Source organism: Carassius gibelio, chromosome A24, assembly GCF_023724105.1.
Source record: "Carassius gibelio isolate Cgi1373 ecotype wild population from Czech Republic chromosome A24, carGib1.2-hapl.c, whole genome shotgun sequence".
In the NCBI taxonomy this organism is placed as follows: Eukaryota; Metazoa; Chordata; class Actinopteri; order Cypriniformes; family Cyprinidae; genus Carassius; species Carassius gibelio.
Genome location: NC_068394.1, coordinates 10275330 through 10302045, shown reverse-complemented (window position 1 = coordinate 10302045; position 26716 = coordinate 10275330). Strand labels below are relative to the sequence as shown.

Here is a 26716-nt window from a genome sequence, read left to right as displayed (position 1 = left end):
GAAATCATTCATATGGGAATTCTGGTGCTATCCCGAGTCTTTTTAAGTGTTTTTGGAAGTGTGGTCACGTGATGCGGGGTGTCAGAGGGGTTGGAAACCGAATCCCTGTTTGGAGTGAGATCAGTGGAAGTGCCCAAGTTTATATAGAGCGGGATTGTGCCTCGTCGAGGCTGTGAGTTTGATGTCATGGATGTATGTTGTGTTTTTGATTGACTTTTTCAAGTAACTCTACAAATATATATATATATATATATATATATATATATATATATATATATATATATATATATATATATATATATAAATAATAAACATTACTAATTAGTGTAGCCTACAGGCCTATTGACTTTAACTATAGCAATGATTTAACTGTGCTGCTGGATACAAATTTTTTGGAGAAAAACACATTTGCTGTCCTGATGAAACAGATCGATGTTAGTGAATGCAAAGGGAATGCTGCCAGGCAAATAAAGAAATAAAGAAAGTTCACATTGTCGATAGGCCATACATAATTTCCTGTGCAACTAGATTTTTTTGAGAACACAGATTTAAGTGTTCTGAATGCTTTTAGCATGTTGACAGGGACATTGTTAAGGGACATTGTTAGTGCGTTTCCTGATAGCACGTCACAGTTTTGACGTCTGCATTTACATCTGCAAGATGTATTTTTATTTTTTTAAATATTTGCTCATCTGCAATGGAGGACTTTTTCTATCGGATGTCAAAAACACGTTTAGAAGATGTCAATACGATGATTACGTATAACTGACATCTTAAAGACGTCTGTCAGATGTTTGTACACAGTAGATGCTTTCCAGATTAAGCGACCTTCAACATCTCGCAGACGTATTGTGAACCATAATCATTTTCTAAGTGTCTATTTGACATCTGATAGGAAATGTCCTATAGACCTATTACAGATGAGCAAATTACTCTAAAAAAAAAATGCGTTTCGCAGATGGAAATGCAGACATCAAATAGACATCTCCATGAGTATGCTATCAGGGACCTGACAGGGAATTTAGAATTTTGGCTAACGTTCTGGCAATGTTCTTTCAAAAGTTATGAACAAATGTTCTCCCAGTAATGTTCGTTCAGAGATATCACGGTCTTAAATATGTTCTCAAAACTTTAGCACAACAAGTAATGTTTTCTCCAACTTATTGTAAGATTGAAACAACGGACACTCTCTACCAACAAAGAAGACTGAAGGTTGAATGGTTAAGAGTGTGGATCAAAGTCAAACCGATTATGTTTCTTCAGTTATCCGGTCATCCTAGAGACGACTGTTAAGAGGTAGCAACTGGCATTCGTTTTGAATAGCTCCCTCCAGCTCCTGGTGATTCCCATTCATTGTAGCTACAGCATTCCTACTTTTAATTCTGTATTTATCAATCTGTAGTGTGGTTAAAGGTCTTAAACCAGCAGGGCTTTGTAATTGCACGGCAGCAGCAGATTCTCCAAATGTTTCCCCCTGTGTCAACACTCTGCCACCTGTTTTACACCCAATTACTGTGCAACAAATTACCCTCACAGACGCACAGACAGGAAAGCTGATCCTGGAAAAGCGGCTCCAATGTGGAAAGTGAAGACCTTGGAGGAGAATTCCTTGGCAACGTGGTTAGCAAAAATATTTTATGAAACTTAAAAGGAATATTCTATCATTCTCGCACATTTGCTTATTAGAGCCATGGCATCTTCTAACTAAGTTCAAGGAAGCAATTAGCATTTAACATTTCACACTTCACTTACTTGCTGATGTCCAGCATAATTTTTGTCCTCGATATATCTTGAATACAATTAGCCACCATACTGAAAAGAATCACGAAACTCCTGCGTTCAGCGGAATAACAAAAATAGCTGTTTACCAGCTTCCCACATTGGCTGCCCGACGGAATCATATTTCTGACCAGTGGTTACGTTTTGCACTCAAGAAAAACAGCTCTGACGTGTTTTTGCGGGATATAGACAGGTTGAAATACAGTAGCGTATTCATGACTTGGTTCTCAACGAAAACAGATCGTGTTCATGGTTTGTGGGGGGCTAGAGGAGTTTATATAAATAAATAAATAGGGTTGGTGGTTATAGACTGAAGGGACCGTTTGAATCACCTTTATAACTTTGTGGTAGTAAAAGACAGCCTAAGTAGGCTATACAAGTCCTTCAAGCCTGAAGGTTTGGAAGCAGTACTTGATTTTGTAACAACTACTCTCTGAACATGGTACCAATGTTTGTTCCAAAGTATACTTGCAGACCAGCTCTGCTCATAAGAGTCATTCGTATGGGAGTCAGACTGCATTGGATGTGCTGTATGCTTTTAAATCACTACAAATATTTCATATTTATTCAGGAATCATACTACAGTACACTGAATGCGATGTTTGGTTAATGTTTTTACAGCTCAGTTGAATAAGTGCAAATTAAAACCTCCATAAGAGCATTTTAGAACAGTTTTGCATGTATGGATGGTCATATGCGAAGCGTTAATAGGATGAACATCATTAATTTTTTGGTATTAAAGAAAAGGAACCGATTCAATTCAAGTGTATAGCTGCTACTATATCCAAACCCAGTTTATCATCGACTAGGGTCTTTTTTTGTAAATGCCAGACTAAGCCTGAAGTTTGGATTTGTGCTGGTCCCTTTACTCTCCTGTACACACGTTCCACATACATTTATTTGGTGAGAACTTAAATCTATTAATTGTTTTATTGCCTGCCATATACAGTATTTCAGTCAGAATAAAGCTAGTGTGAGTCATTATGTAATATAAACCAGCAAGTGAATCTCTGGATACTAAAAATGCTAAAAGGTCACTGTCTCCGAAAAATGTGAATGCCGCGGGCAAGAATCAAATGAAAACACATTTGTATCATCTTCAAATAGCCACAATAGGGTGATATCCTAGTTGTGAGAAACAGAGTTATCATTTCAGGCTGCTGATTTATGGGAGATTGAGCTTTGTTGTAGAGCTGCACATTTCTCATTCAAGGTCTGTGTCCCATTAAGCTCAAGAGAGAGCTGGCCTGAGAAGAAAATGGATCAGAAAGACAAAACCAGCATAAAATAACCTGTGGAGGGCAAAGGCAATTTACTTTCTAGAGAACCTTCCCTCCCACTCCTACTGATCTTCTCGCTCTAGTGGAGACAGATCTTCTGTCATTATCTGCTGCTGAACCCCAGAAGATGAAAGCAGAAAAAAAACACACATGATTTTACAATAATTTCTTAGGCTATATATAGGAAAGTTACATGTTTGGAACCTCTATATAACATATATTATTCCCATCATTGGGCATATCCTGATTCATATTTTGGTTGTTGTGTTGCAGAGAGTGATAATAAATGCACCTCACAAACCGTTTTGTTTGGATGTGATTATATTGCATATTGTTGTTGTAAATTAGCTGATACAGATTTGTTATCAGGATAATGCAAAAATGACTTTGAAAAAGAGACACGATAGCAATGTGTTGAAAACTACAGATTATATTTTTTTGCATTGTATGCCATTGCAAAATTACTTTTGGTAATTAATGTGAACAAGAACGTACCACTAGAAAATTCTGAAAAATATAAACATTTCTAGCAAATATAAATTGCATTGCCAGCAAATCAACAAACAAATGCATTCATACATACATTTTGGCAGATGTATATTTGAAAATATTTACATTTATATAGGCAATAATGTATAATATGTATAAATATGTTACATATATTTCTTAAATATATACACGTATGCGTCTGTATTTTATGTATACATATTCGATGAATGCTGTTTGATGAGAGTTTGATGTTCTCTCAGTTCCTCCTTCCTCTCCTCGTCCTACAGAAGTGACAAAGCTGCCATCTACTGGTCAGGGCTGATTATGAGTTTAGCGTTACAGTAGTTACAGATTCCTGATGTGTTTGGACACTTAAGAGTGTGTAACTTTAATTTCATTAAAGAAAAAAAAAATCGAATCAAGTGCCATCTGCAAAAAATTATGCTAGAGTAGATCTAACTTATTTTTGTTATTCATTCATTTTCTTTCAGTAATTACACTAATCTTTCCATTAACTGCAGACTAGCTGTGTTACACATTTGACAACCATAACATGTCCATTTAAGAAAACACTAAACATTTTTGTGATTTGTTTAAATTTTGAGATTGTTTCTAAAACAAATGTTACTTTTTGTAGGTCTAATATATCTATTGTTTTATATATATATATATATATATATATATATATATATATATATATATATATATATATATATATATATATATATATATGGATTGAGTTTCCAAATAAATTTTGGAGCCTCAGTATACATTGTCATGCTGTAGATGAAGATTTTGTAAAAGCATGAATGCATTTGAATAATAATAACAATTTTAAAATTAATATATAAAGAAAAGCATGAAAGATATGATTGTACTTCTGATACTGAATGAACTGTACATATTAATAGACAAAAGGGAACTGGAGCCCTGCCAGTATCCCTTGCATTCTCTGGTGCTCATGGAAGGGTAAACTGTTCATGAAAAAGAATTTGGAAAAAATACAGGTCCAGGCACTCAGTAGGATGCAAAAGTTGAAAAGCCTATAGTATTTAAAAGGGCTAAAGCATAAAACACCAACGCCTATCGACCATCGGGCCTTCATCAGGGTGTTGGTAACAAACAAACAGAATCAAGCCATACTTAAAGTTGCATTGATTTCAGGTGTGCCACTTTGGCACTTACAACACATTTTCTTTGCCACTAGAGACAATAGTTCAGATCATGTCTGATAGCAGAGGTTAAACCAAACAGGAACAAATGAGACATCTCCAAGTGGAAGAACAGGAACAGGAATGACACTACTGAAAATATCCAGTGTACTTCACACAATTTACACCAACGGTCAATAAATCAGTTACACATCATAATTCTTAATTAAGATGGTTCTAAAACTACATGAATAGTGTACAAAAATAGCAACTGGATCTATTGTATTCAAAAAAGAGTATACTGTCCTTATATCTTTGTATTTATTTATTTTTTATTTATTTCATATGGACATAGCAATAACATTGTACAAACCAGATGCATTGTTTAAAGTGTTAAATTGTTTATAGAGACACAACAATTATAAAAAGGGTGAAAGGTCGAAATCTTCATTAAGACCTGGATGACTAGTGGCCTTCAAGGAATAGATCCAATATGTCTCCCTGTGTTTAAGCCGTTTAATTATATCCCCACCCCTGGCATCAAGGCGAATAGCCTTAATGCCCACTCGTAAGGTCGAATCCCTCCCATGTTTTGCGTCTATATAATGTTTGGCATGTACATATTAGTAGTTGGGGTCTGAATATGTATTTCTATAATTAACAAAATTTAATAATTATAATACTAATAGCAATTGTTACTGTTTACTAGTAGTAGAGATATATGAGAGAGCACTTGCACCATACAAGTCAATGTTTTTTTAGATGTAATTGTCTAACACTGGAGGGCAGTGTCTGATAGTAATAAAGAAGTGTCACATCTCACTCCTTCAGTTCGGATGCTACACCCCATGTCTTCATAAACTATACATGTCTGAGTTCATGTCATAACATTTTAATTCAGGCTAGTAGGGGGTCTATAATTTGACCACAGCTCCAGGGGATACTGTGCTAAGTGAGTCAATAACTGGGAGATATTAAATATTTGTCTCGGCTGATCAAATTTTATTGAGCTATTTCAATTTGGCAGACACTGCACAGGGCAAACACTCGGTCCGCAGAGGGAAGTAAGCAGACCGGTGCTGAGAACACAAGAGCACAGGCCACGTTTCAGAGACCTCCTTGCTTGAGAGTCAAATATTATCCTGCTGAGCTGAGCAGAAAGTGCACAGCTGAGAAATAAAAAAGGTTTGGCAGGGAAACTCTATCATAAAAATAATACATGTAATTTAGATTAATGGAAATGAATATATATTGGTATTGTCAATTTGGCAGCAGAATAATTAGGTTGTATCTGCAATATTAAATTAATTTTTTTTTACTTAAATATAACCAATTCATTAAAACAAATTGACAAAAACTTTCTAGAAGTTTTAGGGGTTTTCTTGCATTCAATAACAAGAAAATCATGGGATTAGTTGTTTCTTGTCGGATATAAAAATGGTGCAGAAACAATTTACACTTGGAAGTTCAGTAAATTTAATTATTACAAAGAAAAGGCATTGAATCAAACATGAAATTTTGAAGTAGAAAATTGTTAATTTCTACACAGCACAATAACTTATTCATTACACTGTAGGCTAAATTTTTATCTAACCAAATGGGAACATATAAGTTCTGATGATGCTCATAAAGATTATTTCTTCTTCACTCTTTTTAACGCTTTAATGATTTCAGGGAAAGCAGAGACGGATTCATTAATGCACGCCATGTAAGACACTTTAATGGCTTATGCTAATGTAAAAAAAAAAAAAAAAAAAAAGAAGAAGAAAGAACTGCAAGCTCTATTTCTTTACTTTTGTACTGAAAAAAAAAAAAAAATCATAATTAAACACAAAATGTATTAGCTAATGTATTAGGCTACGTATACAGTTTCCCAGTATATATTTAGTATACCAGACGAAAAACAAACAAACAAATAAAATACAAAATCCAAAAACTGAATAATCTGTGAGGCATTTTTAAACTTTCCTCCCTATTACATCATTACACTTTATTACATAACTAACATAACTCTACTCTTTACTCCCATTCAGCTTTTCAAAGTAATGTAACTAACACAGGAGTCTGGGAAAGGCTTGCATTGTAATTACCCCCAATGTCATCAACATTTCCCCACTGTGCTGGCACGAATTCCCAGCCGTTTATTTCCTGTCCTTTCAATGCTGGAGGGAGGCTGGATTTGGGACGCAGGTCTTTGGGAGTCCCATAGAGCAAAGTTTTTGACTGATGTCCAGAAGCCATAACTCTCAGGCGTGTACAGTAGTGCTGAACTTTGATGCTGCTTCTGAATGCAGCCGGTTCGTAGATTGTTTGTAAATTGTGTTCGTGCGTTCTTGGTGACTTTGTCCGCTGCTTTCCCCATCATGTTTCAATCCTCCAGCCGGAGTCAGTTCGTTTAAACTTATGCTCTTGCAACGTTGAAGACTCTTAAGAAGACCATTGAAATGACTGAGGAGAGCAAAGCCGACCACGCTGCCCAAAGTGGGAAAGATTTAGAGAAACAGCTCCGTTTGCGAGTTTGTGTTTTGAACGAACTTCTGAAGACCGAACGGGATTATATTGGGACGCTGGAGTTTCTCTCGGTGAGTGCGACTTGGGTAATTTTGTGTGTGTGTGTGTGTGGATAATATCATATATTTTTAGCCCAGGTAGCTCCAGAAGCATTTCCTATCGATACGGCTGGCCACGCGACAAAGTAGAACGAACGTAGGATGTAAACGCGCACATCTTTAAGTTTCTTTAGGGTCACTTCTCGCTGAACGCTGTTGATATGGTTAACACCATCATGTTATCGTCTTTTTGGCGCAATGGAAATACTTTAAAATAATTTAAATCCCGGTTTAAACATTTGAATGCTTACTTGCAAAACTATGTGCGTTTAAGTGGAAAATTCGCATCCTGGGCGCGTTCTATTTTGTCGTCGCGTCGCTCGCTTGCGGTGCAGATGGGCTGTAGTAAACGCGTCTGTTTAGTAGGCTATGTTTACAGTGAATCAGCAGCATCAGAGGTCTTGCGGTGAACCTCAAAACCCAGGCCGTGCCATGTCTGTCAGTCCCGCTGATCGCTTTGGTTTGTAGCTCTGTCTAAGAAGAAAAATCACAGAGTAATTTGTCTCAATTTAATCGGTGCTTTTTGTTTTCCCCCTCTTTTTTTGTCTGCATTGGAGAGATTTTCTCCAGTTCCTGTTGAGAACACAGTCAGTGTTTGGATTAACAGAGAAAACGTTCACTGCTTAGAGGTTTTATAGCTCAGGAGACTAATGCTCAGTTGCTTTTTTGTAGCCTACATATCAGTTTCGCCTCAGATGTTTCTTCTAAAATGAAAATCGACACAAATGAGACACAACCAAGATGTCTGTTAAAGGCCGTTTAATCGAGAAAGCATCTACTGTGTACAAACATCTGATAGACGTCTCTAAGATGTCAGTTCTTTCATACATTCTAAATCAACATCATTAGACAAAACGACCATTTGACATCTGATAGAAAACGTCCTATAGATGTATGGCAGATGAGCAAACATTCTTAAAAATATGTCAAATAGACGTCTCTGTGATGTACGAGTGCTACCAGGGAAATGTTCACATATACTGTGGACAGCACTGACTTCTCTTGAGTTTTGATTGCGGAACTGAGACATTATTGAGAACTCTTTCTGAAACTTGAAAACGAGATTGCGGAGATTAAGGTCTTTTGCTCAGGAGAAGCATTTCAGAAGTCGAAGACTTGAGTAGAAGTCTCCACTGAGGAGTCCCAACTGAGATATGCAGCACTGAATCTTGCAGATGAAAATGACAATAACATTGAATTTGATTTTTTTGATCTTAAACAGAAAAATGTAAACATTATGCATGATTATAATCTCAATACTGGATCTTTGGTCTTTAGCATGGATTCATCTGTCCATGATTTGCTCAGGCTCAGTGAGCAGAGTAGGTAAATGCTTTTGAGTCTGAGCCAAGAACTGAGGCAAAGCAGGTGGACCGAAAGTGAAAACCTCAGACTGGCGCACTGTGGGACTGTACCAACTAATATAATTTCTGCCTCTACTGGAGGAACGGAATACTGTAAGCCCTTCAGCCTGACAGGGGAATTGAAGACTGGAAGGAAAGGAAATGTTTTGTGTGTGTGTGCGTGTGTGTAATGCATAGTTTATGCAAGATTATTTGAATAAGGAAATTGGTGGCTAATCACTTATTCATGTTTAAAGTTTGAAGCTAGATATTTATCTAAAACTGAAGAAAGCAAAGAAAGCATGAAACTGCGTTTTCAAAAGTCTGAAATGATTCAAGTTTAACCATTAGATGAAACATCCTTGTGATTGATATGTAGCAATGACCTGTGTTTCCCACCCTTCATGCACATTCACATGCTTACATTCACAAGTGGTTTTCAAATTCATTCAGACTAAATGAAATCTCTCTGTTCAGACCATTTCGATCCAATTAAATAAACCATTAGCCTGTGGAGATCGTATAGAATAATTCCAACCAAACATTTCAGTTTGTTTTATTGCTAGCAGTAAAACATGATTTCTTCAGAGGGGATAAAGTTCTTCTTTTGATGATGAAAGCTTGTCGTTGTACCCCTGAGTGTGATTGGGAGGTAAGGAAGAACCTTTATCAAGTCGCTGGGAAATATCACTCACATGCTCTCAAGGATCAAAGCCTCCACAGGTGCAATTGCAGGTCTGTGACTGGTCACTTTTAACCAATCATCTTGCTTAGAAATGCCCATGTGGCTTAACTTGAATTCCTGTCTAGACCAAAAAAACAAAAACAAAAAGGGGGCAGTGTTTGGTAGGCTAAACGAAGCCTGTGCAGAATTGAAGTTAGATGATAACAACAGACCGTGGTAGAGGACAATGGCTGTTGGGGGTGGTGTTTCATGGCCTGGAGGGCCCAGCAGACTGGTGCCATGCTGAACAGAGGGCATTTTGTGTTTGTGAGAATTAGATGAAGGGGGTTGCTTCCAGACAATAAGGCTCCCCGGTGGAACTGGCACTGTGACGTAAGAGCCCGGGTTCTTTGCCCTCGGTTGTACAGTACATTTCCTGGTGGAGGAATTCCGAAGAGGTTAGAAGAAATTAGGAAACAATGGTGGATAAGTTGCCTTGTTTGAATTTCAGGGGAGATTTGACTACATCAGATTAGTTAAACCCACTATATCCATCATGGTTGGTTTGTTCTTGGAGAGGAATTGCTCTTAAAAGTTGTTGTTGAGTTGGTATTTAGTGTAAAATGCCAGCTGCGCTAACTGACAGTTACTTGGCATGCTATGCAATTGTGTATGGCTATCAGAGATGAGCCAAGAACAGTGTCTGGCAATTCACATCAGATGGAGGAAGTATCTTAAAAGATCTTTACTGAGATATCCCTAGAATGGCTTATGTAACAGCTCGATATAGATCTGATAATGGGAGGTTTCAGATAATCATGTTTATATTTGTTAACTAGAGGCTAAGAATGATGATCCTCGGTAAGGGTTTTTTTTCTCACTGTATATGCCATTGAGCTTATTGTATAAGTCACTCAAACAACTGAGCAGTACAACTGACCAGCATGAGTATTCATCAGTACTTGTAGAGTGATTCCAACAGGAGTGAACAGGGGGAAAGCTTTTATGTCCTCCTTCAGTTGGAAAACAGCCGTGTTGGTGCATACTGTGTTCTCTGGAGTCTTAGCTCTGGATTAAGTGGTCCCTCTGCAGCGTTTTTCTTTCACAATACCCTGTGGGTTCGGAGGAATTGACCACCCAATGTACTTTTTTAATGCTTAATAATAAAACTTCAAAAAGGGATTTTGCACCACAAACTGCAATTGCTTTCATTTTGCTTTTGGGGTAAACACAAGTTTTAAAAGTACCCGTAGACATTTCTTGGTCTATTTACAAATTTGTTTGAAGATTATGTGGTACAAAGTTACTTGACAATGTAGGATTCTGTTTGAATCATTAGAACAAAAATAGCGGGGCAGCTTACCCACACACACAAATTGAACACAGAGTTGACTTAAATAATAAACCAGTGCCTATGTGTAAGTCTTTTTCTGATCTGAGAACTAGTAAAGTCTCTAAAACACATTTGAGATACATTCGATCACTTAGAAGGTGGTTTAAGATGCATACAAAATGTGACCTGGCCAAGTGTAAATTGATCTTGTTGTTCAGACAACTTAGTCTTTTCAAACATATTCAACTGTTCCACATAACATCAAAACACTTGGCATACCTTAGCAATTGCAAAGCAAAGCCTTGGATTCTTGTACATTTTTATTCTTGCTTGATTATAATCTATTTTATTTTTCTAATTAAGTTTACTTTTGAGTTTTTTCTAACTCCATTGCCATGCTTAAATTGCTTCGTTGTCCATTTTCTCTTGTTCTGTTTATTTACAGTCAGTCTGAGGCCTGTTGATTTGTTGGTGTCATGTGACCAGCACTGATTGGGGAGGGGGGGTGGGGTATATAATTTCCCAGCCAGGCAGTGAACCCTCCAACCCCATCCCTCAGGGTCACAGTTCTCCATCCTCAACTGCTTCCTCTTTGTATCCTGGTTTATCCATCTGTGTTCTGGAAACATGGGGGCTTCATTATCACATCCTCTTCGCCCATTTCTCACTGCTGAAAACTCAACATATTTAGCTGAACTATAGTGTAAATGGGTGAAGATCAACCTAAAGATTGATTTTAAGTTGAGAAAAAACTGTTTGAGATATGACTTTGTTGAGATGAGGAAAATAAGGTTGATTGTTCTCACTAAAACCAGGGTTATGGTGAGTGGTACCCTGTGGGGTCTTCTGCCATCCGCCTCAAGGCTGTGCGTGTTGTGGCTTCACAAATGCTTTGCTGCATACCTCGGTTGTAACGAGTGGTTATTTCAAAGTTGTTCTTCTATCAGCTTGAATCAGTCGGCCCATTCTCCTCTGACCTCTAGCATCAACAAGGCATTTTCGCCCACAGGACTGCCACATACTGGATGTTTTTCCCTTTTCACCACCATTCTTTGTAAACCCTAAAAATGATTGTGCGTGAAAATCCCAGTAACTGAGCAGATTGTGAAATACTCAGACCGGCCCGTCTGGCACCAACAAACATGCTACCCTCAAAATTGCTTAAATCACCTTTCTTTCCTATTCTGACATTCAGTTTGGAGTTCAGGAGATTGCCTTGACCAGGAACACACCCCTGAATGCATTGAAGCAACTGCCATGTGGCTGATTAGATAATTGCATTAATGAGAAATTGAACAGGTGTTCCTTATAATCCTTTAGGTGAGTGTAGGTTGACACTTTTGAGTCTCAAAATGCATTGTTCTCAAAATTTATTTTCTTTTAAACACTTTGGTTTGAGTCTCAAAACATTTTGCTCTTGAAACTTTGACAACATTTTTGTTGAGTCACTGACTCGTAAAAACATTTGATTTGGCAAAAAGTTACTTGGCAAAATGTTTTACGTTCACTTTTACTTGAGATTTTTTATATATATTTTATTTTGCACAGATGTCAGAAAGTTTGCTTGCAAAAAACCTCAAAGGGTGGGGTCAGCTATCACTGATGACTGATAGATGCTTTTTTATATATTGTTTCCACTGGAATGACAGTGCTTGTTAGTTATGTATGTGAGTTATTAAGGTGGCAAAAAGATAAGGGATATAAGAGGATAAAACAATTAATCCTTATTTAAGTATTTAAGGCGTTAAGTAGGCTTGTGGACCTCATCCAAAAGAAAAGTGGTAACTGTTTGCGAAACTATCTATCTTGGATCTACAATAAAGGCACAAAAATTACTCCATACATGTTGGGTTTAAAGCCCTGGAAGCATAATAAGAGAATAATTGGAGTGCGGACATGGTTGACTCAGCCATCACTGTCACCTTTGGCCTTTGTCAGCCAATCAAAAGCTAGCATGTCTTTCTTTCTCACTTTAACACGCTTTCTGTCAATGTCTCTTGCCAAACTTTACAGCCTTTACCACCTGCATATGTTCCATCCATTATGTCCCAATACTTAGTTTACATAGAGCTGCATTTTCCCCTTGATTAAATAGAGGATCATTAAGATTCCAATCTTTCTAATGAGTTCCGCTTTCTTTTTCCACTGTAAGGTCATAGGAGTTCTCATGTGCCGCAGACAGACCTTTCTTTATCTTATCCTCTCTTTTTAAGCAGTGTGCTTAAATAGCTTCCCGAGGCTCAGGGCAGGTCACCTCATTCCAAATGCACAGCACGATTGCAAAATGTGTCAGCCATTTTTCTATTCTAGTGACAGTCCAATTCATGGAAGAGAACAGAGTCTTTGTGCCCCTGAGGGAATTTAGAGGTGAGGTTCAGCGTTCAGTCTGAATTTACATGATAGGGCTTAAGAACAAGGAAGTTGTCACTGGTAGGGAGGAATTATGTTGGGGTCCTGTGGTTGTTTGTTTCCGTGATGGATAGGAAGCGTCTAATCACCTGTGAAAGCCCTCCATCATTGGGTCTCAGTTAAATCTACATTGGTTGTCTGAGGTGATTTCGTTTATGGCCCTTCTCTTAATTTCTCTTAACTCTCAACATCCTAAAAATGTTTTATCTCATCGTTTTGCATCTGGGGAGCAATTGTTATAGTCCCCCCCGGACCAATACAGTAACAAAATGAATATAAAGTGAACAAAATAAATGAATGTTCTGCAATGGCCTTTTTGTGTGATTTTGAAATTGTTTTACACATGGAGCCATCCGTGTCCTGTTACATTGGTGTGCAGTCTTGTGTGTCATGTTTGTGAGTGCACAGGGGGTTAAGAGGGGCTCTGGCCGGTGAGTTCTTTCAGTTTTTGTGTCAGTGTGAGCAGGATTTCCTTCCTTCCTGCCCCTCCTCTCCTTTAACATTGTGCTCTGCTTCCCCTGTACATACAGCTGGCTGTGGAGGCACATGGGCCGCTCCACACGACTAGAGTCTATGCCAGGGCATCTGTCAGACAGCAGCTGAATAAGAACCATTTTTTAGATGTTTTTTGGTAATGTTTTTATAATAAAGCATGGATCATCATACTCTCGTGTAGCCAGACCTTCAGACTGATGGTCGAAGGTTTGGAATCCATGGCAGCTTTCTTTGGCAAAGGCCTACCCGTGAGGCCATTTGACTGACATGTCAAACAACCAATCACATTTCTTTTTTTTCAGCGGCACATTTCGGGGCGTGGAAATGCTGAGGTGTGTGTAAAACTCTCTGACATATTTTAAGGATTTTGTGCCACGAACTTTAAATATTTTACATACTTTTGAGAATCCAGTGTTTAGTTGATCCTGATAAATGCTCATTGTCACAGTTGTAAACATGACGCTTTCTTCTTTCGTGAGGGGATTTGTTGTCATGGCATCTTTGTTTCCAGGTGGAACATTAAAGAACGCGGCAAACATATCTCCCAGAAATTCTGAATAATTCAACCAATCCGATGAAAACTTCGAAACTCCTGAAGTGTTTACCCGTAATGTTTTAACGTAACGTGCTTACCTGGTGCATTAAAAATGTACTAAATTGCATTTTAACATCATTTTTAAAAGTATACTAGAAGTACGTTGATAATAAATGCTAAGTTACGGTTTTAAGAAATATGTTAAAACACAACTATTATTGGTGCCATTTTTTAAAACATAATTATTGTAATAATCTTACTTAATATATTTTATATATACTGTACAAGAATGTAGTAAAAATATACAGCTTTTAGTGGTTTTAAAGTATATGTATCTTATGTATGTAGACCTATGCTGCAATATATTTAAAATATTTGTCATTATGTCATGAATGTGTTTCAGCATTTTTTTTTTTGAAAAAAAAGGAAGATATCTTGCAAAATTTTTTTACATTATAATATATATTCTATAAATTATATGAATTCACTCGCACATAAATATATTAAAGTTAGGTCTTTAAAATATGCAATTGCATTTTTACTTTGTACTTATAACTTATAATGTAATATAAATATAATTTTGTCAACTTAGTAATAAGCATACTTAAAATCAATATGTTGTTGGTTTTTACTTGTATGTAATCATGAAACAATCTAGGCATCTTGTAATACAGTTCAAATACATTTAAATTTCACTTTTAAATACTTTTCATGATGCATTCATTGTAATAGGCTATTAACCGTACTATCCACAAGCATTTCAACATCGTATTATTTTAAGTGCATAAATTATTTTTCCAAAGATACGCTTAATATCCCTATTTGCTTACTTGTTTATATTCCTAAATTTAAACAATCTCAACCTACCGCGTGATACACAAAAACAGACTTTTGTGGAAGATCGGGCGTGCTTGCGTAACGAGTTACAAAACCTGATTGGTTCTTGAGCATGTCTGAGCTTCCGTTTACAAGTTCTGATGTGCGTGTGTATGTGCATCGATAGATGTGAATACAAGTCTAAATTAAAACTGTTAAGTTGTACAGAGCAATTGTGTCTCTTCAGAGGACTTGGAAGAAACCACACGATTCATATGGATTATTTGATGAATTGTTCAATTAACTTTTTGAAACGTGAACATTTTTGGTGATGTTAAGTGGAGGGACAAGTCACTGCTCATTGGGTGAACTGTTAAAGTGAATAGAACATACATTTTTCTAAATTTATTTTCCTAGCTTCTTAAAGCGTTTATGTGTGTAGATTTGGAACCTCAGTGTTTTGTGACTCTCTGTAAACATTTAATTTCTGTTACTTGTCTTATTTTAAGCGCAGCAGCTACATTCAGTTTGTCTAATGGGAGCCAAGCTTTTAATATCGGCTTTGCAGGTAATAGACCAATCACTCTGCTATCTGCTGTTCAGATGGTAGCATGTTTTTAGCAGAAATCATCCCAGTTTCGCTATGTTTTATTTTCCCGACTAGAAATTCAGGTGAGCTCCCGCCTCCCGTGAACAGCTTAATACAGTATACAGTAGGTGCTTAAAAGGTGCGTCTGCTAAGTCGAAGCAGACACGGACTGATATTGACCACAGAAACTCCTCTTCAGTGGTAAGTTCTATTTGTTGAACTAACTTTGAGCTCACTTCTGAGTTTTTCCTAGGTGGATAATACTAGTGTGCATTTGCTAAAATTAGTTAACACAGGAAATGCTAATGTTAACAGCTGTAACACTTGTAACATTACACTTACTTGCTAGTTATCTAGCAACTATAGCCACTGGATATGGTTCCTTGAAGTCTAAGTAGTAGAATTAGTTTGTCATTTGACCTAATTGTGTAAGTAATTGAGAATTTTTGTTTTAAAAACAACACATTATTACAACCATACAATTACTTTGTCTAGAGCTGTCTAGCCAAATAGAGCAGTGCTTTTTGATTTGTGATTTTGTTTAGTTTTGACAACTTTGTTGCCCGTTTGAAGGAGGGTAAAAAATTATGCAATGAAACTGCTATGACTGAGAAGGTTTTGATTATATTACCCACCAGGTACATTGAAATGTCATTGTTAAAAAGAAAACACATCACTAATCATCATTTGTTTTTATGTAGTTTCTTCTTTCTTTCTTTCTTTCTTTTAGATCAGTTGCTGTTGCAATAGAAGGCAAATTAAAATCAGATCAAAGAGGCGAGCAAAGAAGTAATTGGGAATTATGTTTTGATTTCATATTAATTATGAAGGAGAATTCTCAGTGTTAGACCCTGATTTGGAGAGTTTATCTGCCTTTAGATCCTCACGGGTGCGGAACAAAGGTGTTCTTATTGATCAGCCTTTAAAATTTGGCAAACACAGCTCCTCTGTAGCTTCTGTCAGCCATGTCTATTGTCTAAAATCAAAGACTCTCTCACTCTCAATCACAGAAATGGCTGTTCATTCATTTGTTACATTTCGGCTATATTACTGCAACACTTTATATTGTGGTATATCTAAGTCGCCTTCAGCTAGTCCAAAATGCTGTGGGCAGACTGTCATAAACATGAACATGTCACTCCTATCCTCAGATCTCTCCACTGGTTGCCAGTTCACCAGAGAACCGACTTTATCATTCAAACTCAAAGTAAAGGGATTCTCCACTTGAAGAAGACTATGAAGATGGTGACATTTAAAATGTTTTTTGGTTCAGTTATTAGCAGGTTTAACTTGAGTTTATAAAAAATGCACTGTGTTTTATGGTTTTTCAGTAATATCTTTATTTGTGTGCAGAAAATTGCATTGTGATAATTTTTTTATTCAGTGATGGAATATTCATAGTGTACATTCCAGTAATACAATTGTAAAAGAAATGGGTAACACTTTATTTTAAGACATCCTTGTTACAAATGTTACATGTAATTTCTATCATAATAAAAATTAATTATGCATCATTACATGCAGGTAACCCTAGGCCAAACCCTAATCCTAACTCAACCGTAAGTACATGTAGTTATTTAATATTACTCAGTACTTCAATGCATAATTACAATGTTACAAGGACACCTTAAAATAAAATAACTAAGAAATGTTCTACAAATTGTAGTTCTGTTATAGCATCCCACTGATATTTAGTTTGTATATGCTGCTCTACTTTTAATATAGTCAGGGAATGTATTTTTGCCATGTACACAAGATATAGTATATTAAAGTTTTGTGTAAGTGTGTTCATGTGTGTCAATTGTATGAATCTTGTACTTTTTAATATACCATTTTAGAATGCTAAAATAGCTTTATAACAAACTAATAGTAATGCATTTCTAATGAGCTGATATGCTCCTGAAGAATTTTAAAGGGAGGCTTAAAATACAACTGTGCTTCAAGAAGTATAAGAGTGCATTTTAAATAATATACAGTTAAATTACACTAAAGATGCTTGAAGTTGTTCCATTTTAACAACTAAATTGAAATAAACTGCAATTAGTTTAAAGTTCATCTTAAAGAGCACTTAACGTACGTAAAGTTGTTGCAAAATAAAACATTATGCATGCAACACACGAACTCAGAAAATCAACAAGAGATACATGTATGGTATAGATGGCTGGAATTAGATTGGTTTTCTCAGTGCAAACAGTGGGGTGACACGGATGGAGGAATTGATGCACATATCTCAGGAGAGACGTAGACTTGGAAGAAAAAAAAAAAAAAACAACCTCTGGAGAATGCTGGAGAAACACAGGAGTCTAGGAGGTTCATGCTAACAAAGAGGTAGATAAAGGCAAGTTAGAGGAGTCGATGCAGGGAGATTTCCGCTGTGCAGCTACGAGATCGGACAAATTAAAGGGAGGTGTGCTTTTGTGTTGGTGAGTGAGATCAGGTGCTGGTGATTAATGCTTTATAATTATTAATGGGGGGGTGCTGGTGCAGGAACAGGGTGGAGTAGAGGACCTCCAGGGCATATCTGGAGACTCGGGAGGCCATGGCGGATCTGCCTCAGAGTCCCTGGCTCCAACCCCAACCTCGGCCTCTATGGCTAGATCTCTACTGTAGTTTTAAAAAAACTAATTTCGAAGTTGAAAATTAATATTCAAATAAAAAATAAAAGAAAGGGGGAAAAAAACGTCCGCGGTAGTAGAGGCATGGTTGTCTGCTTTGCGAGTGGGGGACAGGTCACAGGAGTCGCATTGTCTGGCACAGCATCATTGCTGTAAGTTGACCCATCTTCATGGGAGACCGCTTCATGCGACTGCAGCAGAGAAAGTGAGTTAAAAATTGTTGACCCGCGAGATAAAGTTTAATGCAAGCTATTTAAGATACAGTTAGCATACCATTTGACCATTAGCAACATGAGGTCACATCTCAAAAATGTGCACCCAAATGAGCATGGCATAATGTGTGGAACTCCAGCTAAACAGTCACGTCTTGACACTTAACGTTACTTTGCATCGCCCGCCACAAGCTCTTTGTATGCAACACGACAAGAGGCCATTTGGTCATTTGGTTCATTTGTAAGGACATGAGACAGATCAGTATCGCGGATGGGGCAGGCTTCGGGGAGTTCTGTCAAGCAATGGAACCGAGGTTTGATTATTTATCGTTTCATGTCAAGGAAAAGTTCCATGTTTACCACAGCACCGCTCGCTCGGAGCATTCAATGTCAGCTCTATATGCAAAACTTCAATTAATATTAATAATATTTGTTTCAATCACTGAATAAAGCCTGCTATATTTGGGACAACAGTCGCGACCTTAAATTGCTTGCACAAAACTATTGATCAGCACTCAAAATGTGTTTGTTCATTTAAACCGTTATGCGCAGAGAACATGAGGATGATAGAGCGTAAGGTCAGCATTCTTGGATATTAGGTGAGTTCCTTGTTTTTGTGTAGGTAATACATTGTCAAATATGTTTAAACTTAAATAGACTACCTATACAAGTAGTTATGTCTCTTTGTATTATTTTGTCCTGTTATTGACGTAATGCGCGTCATTTACAACATGTGCAACCAGATGTTCGAATAGTTCGAATATTCGTGTGTTTTTTTTTAGGAAATATTCGAATGTCATTTTTGAGCAATTTTGAGAGCACTAGTGTGCAGTGGCAGCAGCTGTTGGGCCTCTTCTGGGCATAACAGGGGGTTCTATGCTGGGCGGAACCAGCGGATTCACAGAGGATACAGGGCTTCAGGTCAGGGAGAAGATCTGGAGGTGTCGGAAGGGCTGAAGTAAAGGAGGGAGTGGGCTCTTTGGAGTGGTATGTGGAGGGAGCTAGGTTATGGTGAGCTGGAGCACCCACATGTTTCAGAAAGGGAGGATAAGGATCTTCCACATTTATGAAGAACATGGAACCATTTAAATTGAGAACATAAACTCTGCTACAGATCTGCAGCAATCTTAAGGAGTCAAACAACAAAAAAGAGTGGGAGTGTGCTGTGGGTGATGAGCCTGATTGACTTGTGACAATGCACTTTGTATAGGATAATAATAAAAATATAAGTGCATCAATATTAGTAAAACTTAAGCGTATTTCTTTTTCACCTAGGATAGCTAATTGGTTGTTCAACTGAGTGTGTGGGGGCAAGTATGAGCATCTGTGCTCTGTGGACTTCCTTGACATCACCATATTCATGTTCAGTGATTTTATCGCTGGAGGACGCCTGTTTGCTATACCGCCAGGAGCTCATAACCGTACTGCCTTCCTGATGTTATTGGTAGGCTGCGTGACTGTCCATAGCTTTTGAAAATCTTAGCACAAATGAGGTGTACTGTCTGTAAAAATAAAATGTCATTCAATTTCAACAAGGGCTCAGCAGCTTTACGTTCATGCCACAAGTCTGGATTGACAGCAGTATGTCTTGCGATGCACAATTTGTTATTTACAAAATAGCCAAGACCGCCTACTTTCTTATTGCTCACATTCACGATTCGGTCTGCATGAAATGTCCAGCAAAACCACATTGAATTAGAGCCATGTTTCTGTGACGCATATTATGTGTTTGTATTTTCCTATTTCTGAGTCATTACTGGTAACTTGATCATTTTATTAGTCAGAGACCATCATTTCAAGCCCGTCATCATGACATAATAGTTAAGCATGTATTTTTTCCTTTTCCTTCAGCATGCGTTTGGATGACATCAGGCGTAACAGGAGGTGTTTTGTTTAGCATAATGCAAATTGTGCCACAAGTTTGCAATCCATTGTTTAGAAAAATATTCCAAATGCCAGCCAGAAGATTTTCATTTCTACATACATGTTGATGACAGTGTTTTAAGAAAAACTAAATATTTGTCACGGGTCAGTGAAGAATGAGGACAGCAAACGAAGATCCATAATTCTAAACTGACTTTACTGAGAATACTGATATGGCACAACACATAACATAAGCTAATTGACAAAGGATAGAACAAAATCAGTCCTATAATTGCACACATGGTAAACTAGGGAACTAAGCAGGAACAGCTGGACAAGGATTAACTAATCAGAAACCATGGTGACTAATGAGAGCTCATAACAGACATGACAGGAACTAAATGTAATGGTGACAACATTACAGACTAGTTGAGTTTGAAAGTATGTATAATTAGGCTGGTTTTGGATTCAACCAGCCTTCATCAGACAAGTTTATAAAGAGGTGTCATCCACATGCTAATTAAAGAAACAGATGAAAATCTGAATATATAAAATAAATATAAATAATAAACATGTTGTTGTATGATTTTGAAGTTTTGAAAGAAGTCTCCCATGCTCACCTCTTACGCTCATCCTTTACAAATATAGTAAAATACAGTAAAAGCAGCAAAATTGTGAAATGATTACATTTTAAAATAACAATTTTAATATATTTTATTTCATTATGCTGATTTAGTGCCCAAGAAACATTTTCTCATATTGGAAACAGTTGAGCTGCATAATAATTGTGTGGGAGGTACAAATAATCAACAGTCCAATCCAGGAGACAAATTGAGCGAGTAATATTTAATCGTACAGGTCAGTTAAAGGCTAGCATCTGGGAACTGAAAAGCACAAGTACAGTTTTTAAAGCTAACCCCCATTCGTATTCATTGACAGACTCCACGATGCCTTCCAAAGTCTGATTCACCTCAAACCTTTGCAGGATTGTCCTTTGTGGCTCCACTGTGATCTGCAACAGGCCGCTGGTGCCATCTTCCCTGTCTCTTGTGCTCTGCTAACTAGTCCCGGCCTCCAGCGGAGTGGCTGGCATGCTGAAGGGGTTAGTGAGGGCCACTGTTCATTCATACACAAAGATGGCATTGATCCCAAAGCACTTGGAGGGGGCACTTTTGGTCAGCCCTTTTCATTGACATTCAAGCTGTCTTTAGGGATCTCCAAAAGAAAAGACAAAGTTGCTTTCTCTTTCCCTCCACTGACAGCATCCAATTGCGACCAAGTTTGAGGTTCCAAGACCCCCAATTGCATCAGATCCAGTAAAAATGGGCTTTATTGAATAACCCAAGACAGAACTCAAATCAATAGCACAGTCGTATGTGCCACACATGCTGACTGAGCTTAAAATGCACAACTTAAAATTCAGCTTAGTCATGGGCATTCCAACGCCAGTCTCTAATGGGATTTTGACCCTTTGATGCACAACAATTAGCTTTGAAATGCATGTGAAGTAACACTGAATTTTGCTGTTATGGACATATTAATAAGGGACACTGAAATGCTATTACACTGTACATTTGAATGCCACTGAGACACTTGGAAAATTTGTCATGGGAGCTAATATTACACAATCACGGGCCCTCAATCCATCGCTCCTCATATCATTCTCATGAGTTGTTGTAGGTTTAAAAATATGGAGGTCACATGCAAATTTTTCTCAAAAGAAAAGACCAACAAGAAGAGCCATTCCTGTTTTGTTCTGGTTTAGCCAGTGGACCAGAAGAGCCTTGCTGTTCTCCTGCAAAATTGACTGGAGAAGCTAGGATTCATTTTTAGCTGGTTAAAGTAGTTATAAGCCTTGCTAGATTAACTTGGCTGATAGATTTTTTGATTAATAACATTCTTAATATTTGTACAGTGCTGATAATGATTCTTAAAATCTTGTTTTCTCACATTTTCAGCAGTTGTGTATTCTTATTTATTTTTTAAATCAACTCCTTTATTCTGAATGTTGGTTTGCAATCTGTATTGTGTAGTTGGTTTTTACAAATAACTCTTATGAACTGGTTGGTTCCTTTTCGTGACTTAAAAACATACAGCGTGACCAGTTTAGTCCGATTCACAAAGAAAACACTCCTCTAAACTGGTAATTTTTAGTTAATCAAAAGCATACAGTGTGACCAGTTGAGTCTGATTTATAAACAAATAACTCCTATGAACTTCTTTTCTATTAATCAAAAACATACAGTGTGACCAATGTAGTCAATGTAGTTTTTAGCAATCAAATATGTATAGCATGATCTGTGTAGTCTGATTCATAAACAATGACTTCTATGAACTGGTTAATTTTAGTGGCTTAAAAAACATATATGTTTGTGAATCGGATAGCGTTGTTGTCAAATTCACCAACAAATATCTTTTATGACCCAGCCTGAACAGTGTAATCCAATTTATCTCTTTTAAATTGAAAAACAACTCAGTTCCCTTTGATGGAATTGATTCCAAACTTTGGAATTGATTCTAGATTCTCAGTGCATTGGAATGATTTCTTTTTCACATCTGTTACCAGCCCTAATCAATATCCAGCATCCAAAAACCAAGCATATGGAAGTTTCCTCTGCAGGGTGTATACTGCCTTATGCTGCCTGACCGTCTGAGGTTGAATACACATGAAAAAGTGGTTACATGCCTGTAGACAGGTGGGCGTTTTTGGACAAAAATAATATCGAAAAACTGCCTTGTCTTTGTTAATAATAACAAAGTCTATGGGTTTTTAGCATGTCCCAAACCAGCATGTTAGCTCTCAGAGCATGTATTTATAGTAAGCGTTTCCTGTGGATGTCTGCGGATCCTGATGGTGTTATTAGAAACCATAAAACACAGGCTTGTTTCATGCTCGTCTTTGAATCCTTCATGTAAAGTGTTTTGTTGCTCGTGCTGTCTTTCTCCGAATTTGGTATAAAGTCTCACACTGTCACAAAGCCTCATGGCATGCAGGCTTGGTTGATGTTCTGCAGAAATAGGCCCTGGTAAATTGAGTTTTTCCTCCACAGGAAGAAAAGCACAGGCTATTTTCTCAGAATTGTTTATACTACTACTAATTATAATGATTATTAGTATTAGTATTCATAGTTAAAAAGATCATCAGTTAACCATTGACCCCTTGACTTAGTGAAGGAGATGAGATAACCAAATTAATAACCTGTCTTGACTATGTTGCAGTATGTTTTACAACTAACATGTGAATAAGTTTATTAATAATTATGAATATCTTTATCCTTTTTTTCTTCTTCCAAAAAACTGCTCAGACTTCTGTAGTCTTGGTGGATCCAACAGGCTCTGAATGTTTTCTTTCACTGACTGAATTAAAGCCTGACCCAATTACCATAAAACAGAGATCATCGCTGAACAAAGAAGCCATTCACAGAATTATATTTTGAATGGAGAGTGTCTGCATTTCAGCCGGCATGAAAAGTATACGTTACCTGTCAATGACCATAAATGTCATGCTGTATTTCCATTCTGTTACCCTTAGCTTCCTCTGTTTATCTATCTATCTATCTATCTATCTATATATCTATCTATCTATCTATCTATCTATCTATCTATCTATCTATCTATCTATCTATATATATCTATATATATCTATATAGATATATATATATATATATTGGCAAATGTTAGATATTTATGTGTATGATCATTTAACCTATAGGTTTACAAGATTGATAAATAATTAGTGTCAATAATAATAATAAAAATAAATGAAAAATATTTTTTAAATCATATTATTTTTACATTTAGATTTTCTTTGCCGTCATCTAACTCCCTATTTAAGTTAATAACATACATATATATATATATATATATATATATATATATATATATATATATATATATATAGTAACAGTATAATTCATTAGCAAAATATAACTTTATTTTAAATAAAGGTTTGCATTTATAATGTGGTGATGCTTGTGATGACAAAATAGTATAGAAATGTAATGTTGGTTATTGGCAATAACATGAAAATAATTATCAGATTATTTTTATTGGCCATAATTCTAATATTAGTGCATCCCTAGTCTTGTATTATTCACTTGTATAATTGTATTATCATTTTGAATGGGCTTGGGTTTGATCTCTCTACTTGTCTTGTGTTGTTGCAGAGAAAGATAACATTTATCGTTCATGACAACATTTTATGCCTGTCAATCAGCTGTCATCAATAAGTTGTGGTAGAAGGGAAAATGATTTGTGTCAGAAATCTTGTGTGCAAACCTGTCATTGACTTTTGACAGCTATTCATTGACAGGTATACCTCCCGTACTCATAACATTTGAGGTATGGATAAGATGCTGCAATTTAGTATTACATAACCATAAGTAGTGTGGCTTGTTAAAGCTATGGCCTGACATAAGGAAACTGGTAATGCCTGTCTAACTGTCACTGCAAAGTTATACAGTGAAGCTTGGCGCTGTGTAATTTTCAACACACACATGTATACACATGAGACGTAAACAGAGCATGAGCCCAAGCCACTGTGTAGGAGTTTGACGGCTGGCATGTCTGCTTAGCAGGAAAATGAGTAAACATATTCAAATACATACAAACATACACATGCCACTTTACATTTATTGCTTCCTGGAGGCAGTAAATAAAAATAATTTCAAGAATTGTTCATACATAGATTAAATATTCATACAACGTTCAAAAGTCTGGGGTCAGTATGATTTTTTGGAAATAAATTAACACATTCAGTCTGAAAATTTTTCTGTAAGATTTTAAATGAAACCATGCTGGCTTTTTCTGCTCCTGGTGAAGATATTAGTATGAGTATGACTTCATGGCTCGGTGCAGGTTCAGAGCGCTCTCATATTCGGTCAGCTGGCTGTCTAATAAAGGCTGGATTTACTGCAGCAAGCTTCCGTCTGAAGCTGAAGAAGACGAGACAGTGGCCAGCAGGTGAATGTTGGTTTGTCTGCATATGGTTCACATCCATGAGTTTGGAACTGTTTAGGACTGCAGACTTGTGAGGTGTTCTGGAGTGTGTGTGAGGACAAGTTGTTTTTTCCGGTAGTCTTCTTGGATCACATCCACCTTTCCATCCTGAAGTTCCTTAGTGACCCAAGACTCATGCTCAATGGGTACTGGAATCAGGTTCTTTTTTTTTCTTTTTTTTTTTTTTTTCTGGCTGTGGACAAAACAAAACTATTCCTTCTTTAAAGGAATATTTGACCAAAAGTAAAATTCAGTTTTCATTTACTTACCCTCATGTTGATTCAAACTTATATGGTTTATAACTTATATTTTTTCTGTTGGTGTCCAAATGTTTCTGAGTCACAGTGGCTTCCATAATAATGACAAAGATTTCAGAAGTCAGTGGGACCTGAAACAGTTTGGTCACCTACATTCTTTAAAAAATCTTATTGTGTACCTGAGATTTTGGAGTCAGCTATTCCTTAAATCTCTATTGCAAGCAGTTTTTTTATTTTATTTTTTTATCTTGACAAAATCTAATGAGACTAGTAGTCTCTGTGGAATTTGGGATAGGACTGAAATGACTTAAAAAGGTTAAAGTGAAAGTTCATCCAAAAATGAAAATTCTGTCATTATTTACCCACCCTTATGTCATTCCAAACCGTAAGACCTTCATTCATCTTCAGAAAACAAAGATAATTTTACTACCATGTGAGCACATGACGAAGTTGAATATAATCGTTATTTTTGTATTCTCGGGGCTTCATAAAATTAAGGTTGAACCACTGATGTCACATGGACTGTTTTACTGATGTCCGACTCCTTACCACCTTTTTGGGCCTTGAACGTGGTTTGCAGGGTGAGAAAGCTCTTGGATTTCATCAAAAATATCTTAAGTTGTGTTCTGAAGATGAACAGAGGTCTTATGGGTTTGGAACGACATGAGGGTGAGTAATTAATGACAGAATTTTCATTTTTGTGTGAGCTATCTCTTTAAAAGCTGCAGAACCTCATCGCAGTGGGACAGATGTTGTTCTAAGGCTCAGATGACATGAAATTGTATGCAAATGTAAACTGAAGTTACATGTTGATAAGCGCAAACCAGCAGCCCTGTCAATCCAATGCAAGGTGCCGTTCGCTGACACTCCACATGTTTGTTCATTAGACTTGCTAATCAGCCGGTGTAGCTGTGGAGCACAGCTACAGAAACATAATCAGCACCAAGGCTTTAGCTGCGCAGCTGAGCTGCAATCAAGAAACGTGTTTCATTACCTCCTTCCGTATTCGCCCTTTCATTTAGCTTTTCATTTGGAGAGTGTTCTGGAACGGTTTAATTTTAGTTGATGAAATATATAAGTGGTTAGTTCTCGGCCTTGTAATCAGCACACTCAGTTTGCATGTGGTTATCTTGCCAGTGGAGAGCCTCTCTTTGGTTATTTGGCCTAGTGTTATAGACCCACTCACTCAGCAGAGAGGACGAGGTGAGCCATTTAGACAGATATGCTAACAGGAAATGCCTCGTTTTCTGTACTGTCACTAAATTGTAGTTTTGTAGTG

The 26716-nt window shown here is 37.0% G+C and overlaps 1 protein-coding gene across 4 annotated transcripts in view; it reads left to right on the top strand.

Annotated features, from left to right (window-relative positions):
* Positions 1 to 6735: 6735 nt before the first annotated feature.
* The window catches only part of LOC127946207 (phosphatidylinositol 3,4,5-trisphosphate-dependent Rac exchanger 2 protein), a 144202-nt gene continuing 124221 nt past the window's right edge, over positions 6736 to 26716 (top strand). The window contains exon 1 of one of the 4 annotated variants that reach the window (XM_052542610.1): positions 6736 to 7281. In XM_052542610.1, the coding sequence (XP_052398570.1) occupies positions 7144 to 7281 (138 nt within the window). In that variant the 5' untranslated portion in view covers positions 6736 to 7143. The remainder of the gene's footprint in view (positions 7282 to 26716) is intronic. The other 3 variants (XM_052542609.1, XM_052542608.1, XM_052542607.1) reach the window with 3 other exon arrangements.